Below are 18,452 nucleotides of genomic sequence, written 5' to 3'. Positions count from 1 at the left end.
CACAGCTCCTCAATCTTTCCCTCAATGGCTCGAGTTACACCACTCTCTCTATAGCATCAGGGTCTCCAGAGACACTATACCTGCTAACCCACCCCAAGATTTGACTCAATAAAAGGGTTAAAACACATTATAGCCTTAAAGTCACTTCAGAGATGTATCTAAGGGATATCCTGCTGATCACCTCAAAGATTTCACAATGGTCATATCCGTGACTGGCTGCTCTAATATTTCCCTTCTATATGACTCTTCCATTGGGATCACCATGTCACAAATCTTTCTCCTCTACCTGCATAGGGGATCTCTATCTTCCATGTGGCTTCAGCCACACAGTGCGCCTATTACCTGCAATCAGCTCTTCATATATATCCTCCTTCTGCAGAAAGGATCAAATCAGCAGTGTAGACAAGCCCATTCACTTAAACGCAATGTCTGCCAATAACGACCTACATTTCCACCCTACCAGTGATCTATAAAGGGAGCACTTAGGCAATTATTTACAATTTCAGCCTCAAAAGAAAAACCCATCAGGAGAATGAAGACAGTTGCGAGAAGTGTCCAAAATTCAGCAATTCTTCCATAGTTCAATATGAAAGCACTTGAAGGGGTTTTCCAGGACTAGGATATTGACGAGTGATTCTTAAGCACTGATTGAAGAAGCCACGGTACCATGGAAGTGAGATGGCGCCATAAATTACATAATGGCTATAGATGGTACTGCAGTTCTCGGTCATACAAGTGAATGTGATAAAGAAGTAGTACCGTCCAGAGATCTGTGCCCAGTCCTGGCGAGTTGGGGCATCTTCAATCAGCTGATTGGTGGTGGTGCCAGGAGTTTGACCTCCATGATTTGATATTGATGCTCTATCATAAGGATTGGTCATCAATATCATAGTCCTGGTAAACCCCAATAATAGAACGGTGCTGATTGTACGCATGTATAGATGTCCCAACTTTTTGAAGACGCCTTATATCTCTTTATTTTTTTCCCCGACTATTATGGCTGTACAATACGCCCGTGTGATAACGGTTACATAAACTAGTAATCGCTGGCAGCTCAGTCGTATGACTTCACAAGTGACCTAACGCGATATGTAAATCAGTAACTTAGCAGAAACTATTAAAAACCACTTAGCGTCGTTGATAAATCCAGTATCTGAGCTCTGTAGAGCCGTTATCTCGTTCTCACAGGGAGAATTATTTATTCTGTAAAATCAGGAAAAGAGAGCAGGATCCAGCACCTTTTCCTTCTCTAGGATGAATTCTAAGAAATTTCCTTAATAAAGTAGACGGGCTCTTCTTGGAGCCATGTCACGAGTGGTCCTGGGTGCTGTGAGCAGGTCAGCAGTTTCCTCCATCTCACAAAGGTCTTGTACCAGGAAAACAAACAAAAAACCTAATACCGCTCCGCTGCTTGACGCCCACCATCGAACCCTCTTCTTTCTGTCGTAGGGTGCACATATCTCATGACCTCTACATTACAGGTTAGGACACATTCAGGCCCGGAGGTTACTCTGTGACATGAGGTCACGACTTTAACATCGCAATGGTATGAACATTGACCTTCAGGACCTGCTCACAGCCAGAAGTCTTAGAGATGTGGTGCAAAGAAGAATACCAGGCGGGCAAACAGCTGGCCCACTGGATTTTCTTTTAACCAATACTCACCTCTCCAGCTGCCTCACTGGTCAAAGTCTGGTCTTTCTGCCACTGTTCCATAGGCTAAAACTACTGGCCGCATCCACACTGAAGGCCACTGTGCGTCAAAAGGTACATGAAGACCTGACCTAGAGTGCTGCTCTATAGTGAAGATACGGATATCAGGAGCGAGAGTGAAAAGGACTGGATGATGGTCGGACAGGTCTGTAGTGATGTATTAGGTTTATTTTTTAACATCTGATGTTCGTAACTAGGGGTTGTACATACGTCGGAGACTGCAGCATTTTTCACCCATTCAAATAAATGATTAAAAAATGCAAGTCAGAATCCTTCAAAACGTGGGTATTGTATGCTGTTTTTCTTGCCAAGACATGCATTTTTGTCGCAGAAAAATCCACTGCAAATACTCAGTACGTGCACAGACGAATTATTGGGAGGGTGAGTTTGTATATGAATGTTTACAGACAGCATGCAGGCAGGGAAAGGGATTGCGATCTGAGAAATTTAGGGAACACGTCTCTGCTTTGACCTCTGTCGGATTCCACAAACTATTCCAGCACCCTTATTACGGAGACGTTATCCTTCTGGAGGGACCACTGCCATGAGGGAATCCTGCTGCCATAAGGGGGTACATGGTCTGTACATTATTTAGGTAGGTGGTAAGTTGCTCAGAACAACACACTGTCTACGCCTGCTCATCATCTTCCCATAATGCGTTTTTGTGCCCTCTTTGTCCCAGTAAGTGATTTGATGTAAAAGAAAACGTGATTCTTCAAATCAAGTTGCCTTCTTCCATTGCTCCATGGTCCAATTCTCAACCATTTTACAGTCTTTTGGTGGTGTGCAAAGGCACGGTGAATGTTCCACGACTACCATGAAGCCTGAGATGTTCTGACAATTTTTTCCATTAAAGGCAACAGTGAGGTTCCCACCATTCTGTGCTACCATAACTCTTCCATAGGATGTGACCTGACACTTTCGTTCCCCATCCATGAGCCATTCACTGGATTTCCTTGCTTGAACAACTTTTGGCAGTTACTAACCCCAAGAGATGTTCAGACCCTACCTACCACAGCTTGGCTCTTTATAGTCACTCATGCTTACACTTGCTATTCCCAACACCCTCAAGAACCAATTGTCCTCTTGCTGCTCAATATATCACCCACCCCGGACGAGAGTCATGGGATGAGCTAATCCTATTATTCACTCGAGTTATATGTGAAATTAGGTCGGTCACATGTAACCTGCCTAAGGGCTTCAATGGGGAAGTAACAGGTGAAAAACATCTTTCCCTCATGCCAAGTGTAATTGCCAAAGCAGACGTCCATGAGAAAACCCCTTTAATGAAGCTGAAGAGTGCAAACGAGTATTTGAATGGCCACGATGAAATGTAAACCACTGACCAGATACGTTCACCTCAATGGATGAGTCAACAACACATGACAATCCCCTTCTGGCACGTAGATGTCCAAATTTAGAAGTTACGACTCGAGACAATAAGTTTCTGCAGAGTCTTCGGTTACTCAATCTAGCAGAGAATACCTTGTACTATTCTGTACAGCAGACACTAATGTTTAAATGGGTTCTCCCCAAAATAAGAAAAAAAAGATAAATATCGGACTAACTTCTCATCATAGCAAAAGTCCCTGTGCTCAATGTGAGGCAATAAAAAAAAAAAAAAGAAGATCTAGCTTAACATAAAACATGAACCAGGACAGCTGCAAGCAAAACCCACTATCTGGCACAGCGAGGACACCACATCTGATCCCCCTGGACTCTGGGGTTTATATAACATTTCAATGCCATCTATGAAGGAACTGAATCAACCTCACAATGGGTCACAAGTAAATATTCACTACTGTTCTGCTTCTACAGATCTCCACGGCAACAGACTACAAACAAAACCGGCGTAGTCAGACGTCCTTTAATCTTGTCCCGTTTTTTTCTTGCTAATCTGCCAAATAAAAGTTAGCTCACAGTAATGGAAAAATGAAGTAGAAATTATGGTTTGCTAGTATTCTAAATCGGAGACACAAGAAGGGAGAGGAGACTAAAAAAATAACTTTTTCTATAGTGCATTTCGCAAAGTTACGTATTTTTTTCCCCCAGTTTTGCTAATCCAACAACTATCGTGAATTTTTAGACCAGATATAATACGAGATCAATGACTAGCTGAGATCTCAAATTGCAAAAGCGCCCCCTCCGGCGACCATTTTCCTGAAGTCCACTCCCGGGAGAGCAATGTGTAGAATAAGGACTCTGCTCCAGCTTGCTCTGCTGAAATTTTCATGTAGCCCAACGCCAGGACACCCTTTCCTCCCAGCCTAGGGCCCAAATAATCACTCCACTCCTGCCACCGCCAGCTTCCTGCAGCAGCAACCCTGCCTTCTGTAATGCTACTCCACTCCTGCTGCCCCCGCGATAAGCCAAATTCCGACTACAAGTTGAACCCACCCAACATTTGACATAAAAACAATATTTTTTTTTCTGTTTTCCGCCTCAAAATTTGGGGTGCATCTTATGGTCCGCTGCATCTTATAGTCCACAAAATAGGATTTTTTCCCCTCAAATTTAAAATATAAATATCTATTCTATAAATACATAGAAAATAAGAAGTCTCTACACAAATTCCTTATACCCCAGAACATTTTTTTTCCGTAATGTACACAGCAGAGGTCCTTATGTGGCGCTGGCTCTTATAAAGTAATTGCATTCCTGTGGGTGAAGTGGCAGAAAACCCTTCAAATGTTAGACTGGGAGTCAAATGCTTTGCAGCTAAATGTAAAGACTCTGCACAATAAATAGGTATATAACATAGTAACATTAGACTGTCCCCATCACTGAAAAACAAAAAAAACAACCTTTTTCCTGTAGAAACAAAGGCACTTTTGCCCACATGGGCATAGATGGGTATTGAACCTGACATGACACTGGATTTTTCGGACCATAAGACGCACCCAACATTTTCAGAAGGAAAGTAGGAGAAAAAAAAATTAATGCGTCAAATGGGGGTCTGTCTTACAGTCGGAATTCAGCTTACCGGGGGCGCTGGTGAAACGGGGTCACAGGTGTCCAGTGGTCTGGCGATGGTCTGACTCATCCCAGGCTTGTGTGGCAGATTCAGCAGCTCCGCCGATATTTTGTGACAGCCCAGAGCCCCTGCAAATCCATTGCTGAAACGTGGTGACCTCTGGGAAACTGGCCACCACATTGCAGATCTTGGCAAGAGGTCTCAATCTGCACATGTGCCACCTCCGACATCCATTTTCCTGGATGCCACCGCATTATAGCAATGGAAGTGCGGGGGCTTCAGGCTTCACAAAGCGTCGGCGGAGCCCTCACACTGCCGAACCTTCCACACCTGTTGGGGACTATAAGACACACCAACATTTTCCCCCAAAATTTTTTGGGAAAAAAGTGTGTTTTATAGTCCGAAAAATATGGTACATGATATCTAGATTGCGGCTCTATTCTGTTGGCTGACTCCTTTGTTGCTTTCTCCCTCTCGTGCAGCTGCAACTTCAGAGCTCAGCAGGCGTTTTATAAAGTCTACTCATCCCCCTCCTAGTGTTCTAGTTTGTGTTTCTTTACACACACAAGAAAAAGAAAAAAAAAAAAAACACGCATCCTTTCACGTGCTGATTTTCTTTCATTCTATATAATTTTAATTTCTCTCACCAGTCGCTGGCTGTATATGAACACACTCTTTAACAGGACTAAAATGAAAATAAAAGGTTGGGAAATCATACACCGAAAAAAAAAAAAACACATTGCGCCGTGAAGTGGCACAATAATGTGAGGCTTTGGGGAGGGTGATCGGGTCCGATACTGAAACCGTCTGGCAGGGAGGATACTCAGCGCATCGTCTTCACAGGACTTTTGAAGTTGCTGGCTGCCTGGAGCTGGAGCTGATACGCCATGGGGTGGATTTTGAAGCCATATAACCTGGGAACAGAGACGACACATGACAATAAAGCTATCTTTGAATTCCAGAGCCAATTTTTTTTTGCTTCGAATTACACAACAAAACAAAAATGAAAAAATAAACCACTCTTGGAAAGGGAAAACAAGTAGCTTAGTGCGGGCGCTGAGAAGGATCGGTGTGACAATAAGTAACGCTGCTGTCAGTCAACGCAGCACTTTAAAATAAGGTACGGGATTTAGAAAACTAAGACTAAGATGTGATACAAAAGGAGGTGGTGCTAATTGACAAAACAAAACACAAAAATATAAAAGGTTTCCTACTCGGCAGCATCCCCTTGATGAAGCGGATGCGAAACACACATGATGTGCATCCTAGTGGATGAGCCGGTGCCATTTCAGCCACAACCATTCATACATTTCTGTCTTCTCATGTTCTTCAGGTAGATCACCGTGTACTATATCTGACCTTGTCTTTTATTGCCTCTATAACTATTTTTGCGTAGTTTCGCCAGGCTATTTCCTCTTACGTATTCACTGTTGGGTACTTTACGATTGGAGATTTTATCTGGTCTGTTTGTTCTCCCTGATATTTTTTTTCTGGGTGGATGTTTGTCTCCTGGACCTTTACTACCTTCTCTCATAGTAAAAGGCTACAGTGATTTTTTTCTGCAAGTTGCGGACCCCTCCCAAATTTTTTTTTGTCTTTTTGTATGTGGTCGATTATAAAAGATCACTGAATCTTGTTGGTTTCCCTAATTAAAAGCTTCGTCTGATCTCCCGCCTCAGATCTAGGACTCTGGGAAGAAGCAATTAGAAGCCTGTGCCTGACGAGCTGCAGATGTAAAGTGACAACAGAAGTTTATGAGAATGATTTTATGACTAAATATAGACGGAGGCGGCCATTACCCTTGTGTGATCCTTCCCTATTTGCAATGCATATTACTAAAGGCGCCATCACAAAATTTGACCCCAGGAACCCATACGAGGCACAGACGTATCCGAGAGCGCCCCCTGCTGGACTCAGGGCAGAATGCAGCAACATATTCTAACTAGAGAACAGCAAATTGTTCCGCAGGAGCTGGGTCCATAAGTCACATCCCTACACTGTGGCCGCCGACCTGAGACTTGCTCCTCTTTTGATAAGTCGCCCTCCGTGACGTCATGTGTGCATCATGCCAGGTAGGAGGCGGCTCGGGGGGCTTCCCATCTGACGGCCATGGACAGCTGGCTACTGCAAATCCTAATGATCTGCACTCGCTTCTTGCGATGTGAACCCATCCGTTCCCCATTTATCACTACTCAGAGTAATAACAGTGTCACCAGCTCCTTTCGGACCGAGAAATGGGTGGTCTTACCTGGGGACGAACTGATTAGCGGGTCTCTTGGGTCGATACTCGGGGTGAACCATAAAGAGCATATGTGGGAATCCAGTGCCAAAATATGCTCCGTCTGTATGGTGATGACGGGAGGACTTGGGGGTGTAAACATCCATACACTTGGGGCAATACAGCTTTACCATCGCTTCACCGGGGATGTCAGACAGACCTGCGGGAAGGTGGGGGGGAAACAGCCGCCATTAATACAATGTGCAGAAAGGAAAGCCTCAGGGACAGGAGGACAGGGACCTACCGATGGGCAGCATGGGCTGGTTCTCACAGTAAACGCGGGGACAGTAACCAAAGTCTCCCTGCTGATACTTCTCCAACTGCAAAGACAAGAAACGAGAAATCGTTATCGGGGGTCCAGACCGGATACCGCGGGGAGACGAGGGCGGACATTACAAGCCGGGATCTGGCTGTACCCACCACCTCCGGGGCAGCCCTGGTCTCCCCTACAGCTGCGATTCATGCGCGTGCCAACCTCAGGCAGGTTGGTATACAGTTTTTCCTTGGTATGGATTTCCATATACATAGGTACATAAGGTCTAACATTCCCTTTAACTATGTAACAGCCAGGGAATTGTTCAATTTTGTTAGCGATTTCATTTTTTTCCTCCCCTTTCTTCGAAGAGTCGTCACTTTTATTTTTCCATCTACACGACCATAGGGGGGATTGTTATTGAGCAGAGTTATAGTAATCAGGTTGTAGTTCTGAGTGGGCAATCACTAACAACGGGAGAAAAAAAAATAAAAATTGCAATTCCGCATTGTTTTAGAACATTCATTTTGTAGCAAACATGGGCTCACAACATGATTCTCCATGTGAAGCCGATTATGGCGATACCAAACTTAAGACAGTGTTTGTTCTTATTATTTTAGTGGTAAAAAATAATAAAATAATCTTTATTTTTATATAGCGCTAACATATATACACACACAAAAAATGTATTTTTTTTTAAAGGTTCATATGATTTTATTGCATTTTTTGTAGTGTTGCAGCAAAAAAAAAAATCTGGTCTTTTTTTGTTTTAATATCATAGTTACATAATTTACCGTAGGTGGTGGTGGGGAGGGGGAATCGACAATGGTCAAGAAAGGTTGAGTTTTAAAGACATCAATTTCTTTGTTTTTGAGGGAGAAAAAGGGGCCAAAACTTAAAGACTTTTATATTTTTCTAATTTTATATTTTATTCTAAAAACTTGTTAATCCCCAGAGTAGCTTTGCTAATCCTTTATACTGTGGTCTCACAGTATATGGCGTCATTGTGCTTCACCTACAGAGCTCAGACTGTAGCTGGGCATCACAGGAGCACTAACGTGGCAAATAAAAAATGGCTGCAAAAGTGTGGGTAGCACAGATGGAGTTTGGCGCAGTGCCCAGCGCCCGTCACATTTGATGCCATCATCTTCTAGAAATACCCCAGGTCAGCAGCTGCACAGCGGCGGCACTGATCCAGGGACGAGGCTTGGGGTGCACCTGCCTCTGCGGTAAAACTGCTGAATGATTGATGCCTATTGACCGACGGGGAGATTCCTCGGGCTCCACATTGCGGCAGGATACGGCCGCTGCCGGGAGGAGGGTTGGGTGCTCCTGTCATTGCCAGGCTGCGGCCGGTGCAGAGCTACACGTGTGACGGAGAACTGGACGAGTGTACGAGGAGAGGGGGGGGGGGGGGGGGGGGACACTGACATCCGATCGATATGGTCACTACGACTGATCAGTGCAGTGATGGGAGGAGTAGTCCCTGCAGTTACGTCTCATACGTATTTAATAGGACTCTACATAGACTAAGATTTAACCCCTTCCGGCCAGGTCCAGGAAGCAGCTGCCCAATGTGTATGTCACACAAAGCTATTAATCTCCAGTGTCATGGAGAAAAATTAAAACCCATCAAGACCTCTCTGGAGAGGGGACATAGGAGCCTGCACTTAAACATTCCACTGAAGTAAAACCCTCACATTGAACATGTTACAATTAAGGAAGACAGAAACGAATTAAATGTGAAGGGTGAAAGATCTGACACCGCAACTTCCATTGAAGCAGGGGGCTCATGCAGTGGACAGGTATTTAAAGCATGATATCTGCTGGGGAAACAGACAACAAGACTGGAATTTGTTTAATCAGAGGCAGGGAAATACTGTTCCGAGGGCAAGAGCTTCCTCTGATCGAAGCAAGTTATAACAGACTTTTTGGAGTCGTTGTTCAAAGATGATGAATATTGGGGTTTTGTGTCAATCTGATATTTATGGGAAATATATTTTTGGCGTTTTAGCGAAGGGACGAACATAACCATTCACTCACATCACCTTAAGACCATTCTAAGCCCTCCAACTTAACATTAAGTCATATAGCTAATGCTACACATGCCATGTTTTGTCTTTATAGAAAGATAAAATCGCTATAGTAAACATGACGAAAATATCTACCGCCTGGGACCTCCAGAGACGAAGATATACTGTATGTTGGGACCTCATAAATTTCTAAAAGACATAACATATCCCACAACCAACCCTCATATGAGCTGATCAAGAAGAGGTACAAGGGCGTAACCTCGACCTAATAAACAGCAGAATTTAGGTTTGTTCTTGCTGTGGGTTCGGTCTGTTTTCCTAAGGAGTAACCTCCTCCGCTAAGGGCTGAGCCATTTCCGTGACATCAGTTTAGCAATTCTATTTCATTATTCCTTTTTATATAATTCTATATACAGTGTTTTCTTCTCACTTTGTATCATCTTGTATATATACACATTTTTTTTTATTTTTTTTTTTATAAACACTGACTACCTTTCTGGATTGAATATATAAAATGTAATAGCTCTGTTCCTCTTGCTCTGTAAACCGCACCCCTGAAGCCACAAGCTACCTGTAATGGTGGTCCAGTCGGCCTGTATAAACGATTGGTGGTGCCAGCCAGAATTTTCTCTTGTTATTGTGGAGTTGGCAGTGATCGTATTGAGGTATTTAAATACATTCCATGCGTTGGAGTCGGAGGTCTATATACCACACGCTCACTGTGAGTTCCTCAATAACAGCCTAGCAGTGGAAACAGCCGCTGCCTCGTCCATCACTCGTCAGACAATTGCGTGACTGCCATGACGATTGGAGTCAAGTTTCCCTGACAAGCTGGTGGCAGCGGTGGGATCTGCATGACCTCCCCGGCTGTTATCCGTGACATCCAGTCTCAGAAAACCACCAAGATGAATTCACCAGGATGAATTTTTGTTTTCAACAAACAAAACAACCTCTGAGCTCGGTGATTGTCAGCAGCGCAGTTGACATGTCATTATTACTGCAGACAATAACAGACACTACTGAGAACAGTGGCCTAGTCATGGGCTAAGGGAGGGTGAAACTTTTCTTATTTTGTTGGAACAAGGCTTAGGAGTTTCCAAAGCTAGAAAACCTCTTTAAATGCAGCAGCCATAAAGTGCGGAAACATTACATATCCATCCATTACATCAGACCAAATGTCTACCTAACATATTACATATGCTACAAGGCCTGGAGGAAGGGGGTGGAAGTCCTCTTAAGGGAAACGCAAATGTTCTCACCATCTGGGCGATGCCGCGGTTAGTGAGAATATAGCGAGCGTGGATCAGTCCGTACAGCATCTCAGCCGCCTGCTCAATCAGGTCGCTCTGGTTCGGATTGTCCTCCAGCTCCTCATCTGGAAAGAAAACAGGTGAGAAAATACGATGAGAAACCGACACAAATCAGTGCAGTCCTCTACTGAAATCAGCCGGGATCTCCATGTGACGGCGCACTCCCGCATGGACCGGCGCACTCCCACACGGACAGCAAACGAGTGAAAATGGCTGCCCGCATCACCTTGTTGTCCCCAGTTTGGGGTGCAGCACTTTACATTTACCCGTTGTCCTATTCTCCAACATTACCATTACAAAGTCTGAGCGAATAAAACTTTTAGCAGTAATGTCAATGAGCTGTTGGATGGGGCTGAGAGGCTTTAGCGAGCACCTTGCCCCACCAAAAAAAAAAGTATACAGATCTGCACTGATTGCCCGCGAGTGGTTTACATCAATACATCCATATAAAGAAATGTACAGGGTCTCGGCACACTGACCAGGCTCTAGGTCCAGGATCATGTCCAGCGCCTGTCGGTAGTGAGGGACCTGCTCGTTGAGTCCGGTCAGGTTGAATTTATCTTGAATATAATCTTCATCTACCTGTAAGAGAGTAACAGAAAGTGGTAACAAGAAGGAGAGGAGAAGGCTTGGTGGCAGCGCAAGAATAGGGGACCCCATAGGACACAATGAGAAGAACTAGTGGGCACAAAAAGGCAGATCTTAAAGGGAACCTGTCACCCCCCCCAGGCGTTTGAAAGTAAAAGAGCCACCTTGTGCAGCAGTAATGCTGCATTCTGACAAGGTGGCTCTTAGTTCTGGGTGCTATAATTACAGAAATAATCCGTTTTGTAATTTGTCCTAAATACCTTTCTTCAGTCCTGGAGGCAGGCCTTTCCTCCCTGCTGCAGACGCCACACAGACGTCACTCAGGTCTTCTTGGCGCCGCCTCCTCACCGCTATTTTGAAATGAGCCGGCGCCTGCGCTCTTTTGTCATGCCTTGGGCAGGCGCAGTGAGTGCTGCCCGTCCTCTGTCCTCATATGCAGTCTAGCTGACCTGTGCGGCCGCCCTGCCTGTGAATCCCAGCCTCGCAGTGTCTTCTGATTTATTCTCACTGCGGGGCTGGGATTCACAAGCAGGGCGGCCGCACAGGCGCAGTCAGCTAGACTGCATGAGGACACTCCCATGCCCAAGGCAGGAGAAAAGAGCGCAGGCTGATTTCAAAACATCGGCTGAAATTGAAATCGGCTGATTTCAAAACAGCGCCGAGGAGGCGGCGCCCGGCGCCAAGAAGATTTGAGTGACGGCTGTGTGGCGTCTGCAGCAGGGGGAGAAAGGCCTGCCTCCAGGACTGAAGAAAGGTATTTAGGACAAATTACAAAACTGATTTCTGCAATTACAGCACCAATAACTAAAAGAGCCACCTTGTCAGAATGCAGCATTACTGCTGCACAAGGTGGCTCTGGGGGGGGTTGACAGGTTCCCTTTAAGGCTAGACCACCGCTGCATAACGTGGGTAAATGCCATTTGTGGACCTCTGGCACACTTGTGTTAAAGGGCTATTGCCGTCGTGACCGAGAGATTGAGCTTTGCGGATGATGTTCTGCTGCCGGGTCGTGACCACGATACCCACAGATCATCTACCGATCTCATCAGCAGCAGTTACACAGGGCGTCGGAGGTCTCCCTCTAAGGTCACATTCCCACGATGAGTTTTTGACGCTGCGTTATTTTCCCTGAATCAATAAAGCAGCATATTACATTTCCAGCACAGTGGATGGGATTGATAGAAATCTCCTGCCCACTGGGCTTTCATCCTTTACTGTCCTGCGGTGCGTTTTTCATGTCAGCTTCTCTCACGGGTACGCTGAGTTTTAGGAGCAGATTTTCCCCATAGATTTGCTTTAGATGAGGAAAATCTGCAAAGTAAAAAAAAATGCACGCGTTGCTGAAAGGCACTAAGATAAAAATGTAATTTGCACATGACGGTAGAAATAAAACGGTCTAAGCCAAATACATGGAAGTACCAAAAACAAAGCAAAAAACGTGACACCAAAAGGACAAAAAACACAGCATCAAAGATACGAGGAAAATGCATGAGACTGAACTCAGCTAATGGGTGCGGGCATCTACAGCGTCAAAAACTCACCAAATACTCGTCGTGGGAGCATATTCTAATCCGTTTCCGACCCAGCTATTTTCAAGGGGGTTTTTTTGGGAGGGGGGTGGGGGGGACATGTTGGTTAAAGAGCTCTAAAGCTTTTTTTCCCCCTCGTTTGCTTGATCTTCATGAGATCCGTTTATACTTTGAAGCTTGATTCTTAGATCACGTTTTCTACTTTTTATTTTCAGGGATAAATGGTAAAAAAAAACAAAAAAACAAACACCTACAAATCTGCATCTATTACAATTACTGTCCCATAGTGGATTCAATGTAGCATCGCGGCGGACACTGCCGGTTACGCCAGCGCTGCGGCGGGACACTGCCGGTTACGCCAGCGCTGCGGCGGGACACTGCCGGTTACGCCAGCGCTGCGGCGGGACACTGCCGGTTACGCCAGCGCTGCGGCGGGACACTGCCGGTTACGCCAGCGCTGCGGCGGGACACTGCCGGTTACGCCAGCGCTACGGCGGGACACTGCCGGTTACGCCAGCGCTACCCTTTTCTTTTTTTGGGACCATTTTATTTTTCATAATTTGCGCCCATCCAAAAGGTTATAGAAGGAACATTGGGTTGGGAAACAATTAATGGTAATAAACCCTCCTAGCCTTCTCCGCGGGGAGTCCGGCCTCCTCTTATAGCCTTCGCGGCTCTCTCAGCTGCACGATCTCTCAGCAAAGACACCACATGCGGACCCCGACATTTTATAATGGTGGGAGGTCGTACTGATGTCATTTCATGTGCACGTCCCGTTCCGAGTCGGCACATTGCTTGATTTCTGCACCGGAGATCTCACCTCACAGAAGAACTCGTTGCCCCGTAACCCGCAGAACCAGCTGATCCACGACACTTCTTCTGAACTACTCATTTTCCCGACTGTCTGTCAAGAAACAAAAAGGTAAATGGATGCAGTTACCATAAACATGGGAGAACGGACATGTCACAGGTTTTGGCTTAGATCCCATCATGTGACGCATCTCCTAAAGCTGCTAACGCACGAGGGGCCACAGGGATCTGTGTAAGGGTATGTGCACATGATCAGTCAATGCTGCGGGTCGGATGCTGTGCACTTGTGCAGCGTCCAGATGTTACTGCATAGTGGAGGGGATTTATAGATATCCCATGTCCACAATACATCCACAGACGCCTGTGGATCACCCGCGGAGACGGACATGCGAGCTCGTCTTTCCATGCGGCACCCATGTCCATTTCTCTTGCGTTGACGCTAGTCTCCACATGAGAAATTTCACCCGTATAATGTATTGGACGCTGTAAATCTGTACAGTCCAGTGAACACATGCGGAATCACCCACGATCAATAGACGGTTGTCACTTTGGACGTAGCGAGCATACACTATATATGAAGCGCTGCCAGTTCCGGATCGTGGGCACCGGCCTTACAGCAGGGGCATCATGCATCACTGAGAGACTCAGAACTAATACCAGAGTATAAAAGCATGGAGGGGACAAAACTGGAAACAGCATAGTGGAGGGGGAAGAAACCGAGGAGGACAAACGGAGGGTCCAGAGGGGCACTCAACAGTCAGAGAGGTAGAAGAGGGGCTAGGAAGTATCAGAGAGGGGGACAAGAGGAGAAAAAGGTCTAAAAAGACAGCGGGGAGAGGGGCACAAGAAGAGGGTAGACAGGGGCACGAGAAGGGCAGCGGGAAGAGGGCACACAGGGGCACGAGAGGGGCAGCGGGAAGAGGGCACACGGGCACGAGTGGGGCAGCGGGAAGAGGGCACACAGGGGCACGAGAGGGGCAGCGGGAAGAGGGCACACAGGGGCACGAGAGGGGCAGCGGGAAGAGGGCACACAGGGGCACGAGAGGGGCAGCGGGAAGAGGGCACACAGGGGCACGAGAGGGGCAGCGGGAAGAGGGCACACAGGGGCACGAGAGGGGCAGCGGGAAGAGGGCACACAGGGGCACGAGAGGGGCAGCGGGAAGAGGGCACACAGGGGCACGAGAGGGGCAGCGGGAAGAGGGCACACAGGGGCACGAGAGGGGCAGCGGGAAGAGGGCACACAGGGGCACGAGAGGGGCAGCGGGAAGAGGGCACACAGGGGCACGAGAGGGGCAGCGGGAAGAGGGCACACAGGGGCACGAGAGGGGCAGCGGGAAGAGGGCACACAGAGGCACGAGAGGGGCAGCGGGAAGAGGGCACACAGAGGCACGAGAGGGGCAGCGGGAAGGGGGCACACAGGAGCAGCGAGAAGAGGGCAGACAGGGGCACGAGAGGGGCAGCGGGAAGAGGGCAGACAGGGGCACGAGAGGGGCAGCGGGAAGAGGGCAGACAGGGGCACGAGAGGGGCAGCGGGAAGAGGGCAGACAGGGGCAGCGGGAAGAGGGCAGACAGGGGCAGCGGGAAGAGGGCAGACAGGGGCAGCGGGAAGAGGGCAGACAGGGGCAGCGGGAAGAGGGCAGACAGGGGCAGCGGGAAGAGGGCAGACAGGGGCAGCGGGAAGAGGGCAGACAGGGGCAGCGGGAAGAGGGCAGACAGGGGCAGCGGGAAGAGGGCAGACAGGGGCAGCGGGAAGAGGGCAGACGGGCAGCGGGAAGAGGGCAGACAGGGGCAGCGGGAAGAGGGCAGACAGGGGCAGCGGGAAGAGGGCAGACAGGGGCAGCGGGAAGAGGGCAGACAGGGGCAGCGGGAAGAGGGCAGACAGGGGCAGCGGGAAGAGGGCAGACAGGGGCAGCGGGAAGAGGGCAGACAGGGGCAGCGGGAAGAGGGCAGACAGGGGCAGCGGGAAGAGGGCAGACAGGGGCAGCGGGAAGAGGGCAGACAGGGGCAGCGGGAAGAGGGCAGACAGGGGCAGCGGGAAGAGGGCAGACAGGGGCAGCGGGAAGAGGGCAGACAGGGGCAGCGGGAAGAGGGCAGACAGGGGCAGCGGGAAGAGGGCAGACAGGGGCAGCGGGAAGAGGGCAGACAGGGGCAGCGGGAAGAGGGCAGACAGGGGCAGCGGGAAGAGGGCAGACAGGGGCAGCGGGAAGAGGGCAGACAGGGGCAGCGGGAAGAGGGCAGACAGGGGCAGCGGGAAGAGGGCAGACAGGGGCAGCGGGAAGAGGGCAGACAGGGGCAGCGGGAAGAGGGCAGACAGGGGCAGCGGGAAGAGGGCAGACAGGGGCAGCGGGAAGAGGGCAGACAGGGGCAGCGGGAAGAGGGCAGACAGGGGCAGCGGGAAGAGGGCAGACAGGGGCAGCGGGAAGAGGGCAGACAGGGGCAGCGGGAAGAGGGCAGACAGGGGCAGCGGGAAGAGGGCAGACAGGGGCAGCGGGAAGAGGGCAGACAGGGGCAGCGGGAAGAGGGCAGACAGGGGCAGCGGGAAGAGGGCAGACAGGGGCAGCGGGAAGAGGGCAGACAGGGGCAGCGGGAAGAGGGCAGACAGGGGCAGCGGGAAGAGGGCAGACAGGGGCAGCGGGAAGAGGGCAGACAGGGGCAGCGGGAAGAGGGCAGACAGGGGCAGCGGGAAGAGGGCAGACAGGGGCAGCGGGAAGAGGGCAGACGGGCAGCGGGAAGAGGGCAGACAGGGGCAGCGGGAAGAGGGCAGACAGGGGCAGCGGGAAGAGGGCAGACAGGGGCAGCGGGAAGAGGGCAGACAGGGGCAGCGGGAAGAGGGCAGACAGGGGCAGCGGGAAGAGGGCAGACAGGGGCAGCGGGAAGAGGGCAGACAGGGGCAGCGGGAAGAGGGCAGACAGGGGCAGCGGGAAGAGGGCAGACAGGGGCAGCGGGAAGAGGGCAGACAGGGGCAGCGGGAAGAGGGCAGACAGGGGCAGCGGGAAGAGGGCAGACAGGGGCAGCGGGAAGAGGGCAGACAGGGGCAGCGGGAAGAGGGCAGACAGGGGCAGCGGGAAGAGGGCAGACAGGGGCAGCGGGAAGAGGGCAGACAGGGGCAGCGGGAAGAGGGCAGACAGGGGCAGCGGGAAGAGGGCAGACAGGGGCAGCGGGAAGAGGGCAGACAGGGGCAGCGGGAAGAGGGCAGACAGGGGCAGCGGGAAGAGGGCAGACAGGGGCAGCGGGAAGAGGGCAGACAGGGGCAGCGGGAAGAGGGCAGACAGGGGCACAAGAGGGGCAGCGGGACCTGGAGGGCGGCAGGAAAAGGGGGCAGCGGGAAGAGGGTAGACAGGGGCACAAGAGTGGCAGCGGGAAGCTGGAGGGCAGCAGGGAGAGGGGGCAGCGGGAAGAGGGTAGACAGGGGCACAAGAGTGGCAGCGGGAAGCTGGAGGGCGGCAGGGAGAGGGGCAGCGGGAAGAGGGTAGACAGGGGCACAAGAGGGGCAGCGGGAAGAGGGTAGACAGGGGCACAAGAGGGGCAGCGGGAAGCTGGAGGGCGGCAGGGAGAGGGGCAGCGGGAAGAGGGTAGACGGGCACGAGAGAGGCAGCGGGAAGAGGGTAGACAGGGGCACGAGAAGGGCAGCGGGAAGAGGCTAGACAGGGGCACGAGAAGGGCAGCGGGAAGCTGGAGGGCGGAAGGGAGAGAGGCAGCGGGAAGAGGGTAGAGGGGGGCAGCGGGGAGGCACTAGAAAGAGTAGACGGGCACGAGAGGGGCAGCAGGAAAAAGGTGAACAAGGGCACGAGGGGAGAGACAAGAGAGGGAGACAGTATAGGGGGGGCTAGAGGGGCAGCGGGGAGATGTAACATAGTTATTAAGGTTGAAGGAAGACTTTAAGTCCATCTAGTTCAACCCATAGCCTAACCTAACATGCCCGAACATGTGGGGGTCTCAAATGTAAACAATAAATGAGGGTCGCTGAGTATCAGGAGAGACAGTCGGGGCCGCAGCGGGGACAGGAGTCCAATGAGGCGGGAGGAGCGGAGGGTCTATGAGGAACCCAGTGACGCAGGACCAGGAGGCGGCAGAGTCCGGCACTGACAACCGCTGCGGTCGGGGTGAGAGCAGGTACGGGGCCGGGTGGGATCTGTCCCTCCCCCGCAGCACGGAGCGGCCTCACACCTGCTCTATCTCCCCGGTGTCCGGAAACGCGGCGGATCTCTCCGGTTCTCACCCGCCGCCGCCGCTACACACAAGGCCCGGTCCTCTGTGAATGCGCCGCAGCAGCCCGGAGCGGAAGAGGCGTGTCCGGAAGTGCAGAGACCGAGACCGACGGGAAGTGTAGTCCAGAGCATGGACTTCCGGGCCGTGACGTCAGCGCTGTCCTGTCGCTATAGTAACGTCAGCGCCCACACCATGCAAATACCGCAGCGCTGCAGCGTGTGACCGCAGACAGACAGAAGTCACTGTGCAGAGAGCGCCGTACTGCAAGGCTGAGAAGGAATAGGAGCTGTGGAGCCGGTCACGTGTCTTGTCCCCCATGATTTACACTGCAGGTCACATACATGCCTCACCTAGTGATAGATGTGCTGCCCACCCCAGTGCATGCAGGGGGAGGAGCCACTGAAATCAATACACACAGCAATCCCCTTAAAGGGGCATCTCACAGCAGAGGACCCCTTTAATATAGGTGCTGCCGCCATCAAGTGACTGTGAAATGTAAAGTCTTCAGAACGCCGCTGCCCCTGAGTTCGTCATGGCAACTAGTGGGGGCACAGAGCGAGTGCAGTCACTATTATTACGGGGTACGGAAAAAGGCAAGTCTGCCTTAAAGGGAAGCTGTCAGCAGGAATGTGCACAGAACTACCTGACCGCTGCAGACTCATGCAGTGCCCGAAAACGCTGCTGAACCCAGTGATTGGCTGCAGCGGTCATGTAGATGTATGTCCCTTCACCACTGCCTGGGAGGAGATAAAGAC

The 18,452-nt window shown here is 50.2% G+C and overlaps 1 protein-coding gene across 4 annotated transcripts; it reads right to left on the bottom strand.

Annotated features, from left to right (window-relative positions):
• Positions 1-5,295: 5,295 nt before the first annotated feature.
• CSNK2B (casein kinase 2 beta) lies at positions 5,296-17,840 on the bottom strand. 4 transcript variants are annotated; one of them, XM_077285916.1, is made up of 7 exons: positions 17,708-17,840; positions 13,499-13,582; positions 11,041-11,143; positions 10,511-10,626; positions 7,210-7,285; positions 6,936-7,125; positions 5,296-5,601 (listed from the first exon to the last, which is right to left on the bottom strand). In XM_077285916.1, exons 2-7 carry the CDS (start codon positions 13,568-13,570, stop codon positions 5,511-5,513), a joined length of 648 nt encoding a protein of 215 aa, XP_077142031.1. In that variant the 5' UTR covers positions 13,571-13,582; positions 17,708-17,840; the 3' UTR covers positions 5,296-5,510. The 4 variants fall into 4 exon arrangements, with proteins under 4 accessions (XP_077142031.1, XP_077142030.1, XP_077142032.1 ...); XM_077285915.1 differs by having other exon boundaries at positions 17,656-17,814; XM_077285917.1 differs by having other exon boundaries at positions 13,499-13,578; positions 17,656-17,777.
• Positions 17,841-18,452: the final 612 nt, after the last annotated feature.

This window comes from Ranitomeya variabilis, chromosome 2, assembly GCF_051348905.1.
Source record: "Ranitomeya variabilis isolate aRanVar5 chromosome 2, aRanVar5.hap1, whole genome shotgun sequence".
Taxonomy (NCBI): Eukaryota; Metazoa; Chordata; class Amphibia; order Anura; family Dendrobatidae; genus Ranitomeya; species Ranitomeya variabilis.
This window is presented reverse-complemented; position numbering and strand designations above follow the sequence as displayed.

What these genes read in the sequence shown, in the direction of transcription:
- CSNK2B (XM_077285916.1), bottom strand. Translation starts at nt 13,570, where the DNA reads ATGAGTAGTTCAGAAGAAGTGTCGTGGATCAGCTGGTTCTGCGGGTTA. An exon ending in ACCGCGGCATCGCCCAGATG is followed by an intron (nt 7,286 to 10,510) that starts GTGAGAACATTT and finishes TTGTCTTTGCAG; the next exon opens with TTGGAGAAGTATCAGCAGGG. An exon ending in GCTAATCAGTTCGTCCCCAG is followed by an intron (nt 5,602 to 6,935) that starts GTAAGACCACCC and finishes CTCTGTTCCCAG; the next exon opens with GTTATATGGCTTCAAAATCC.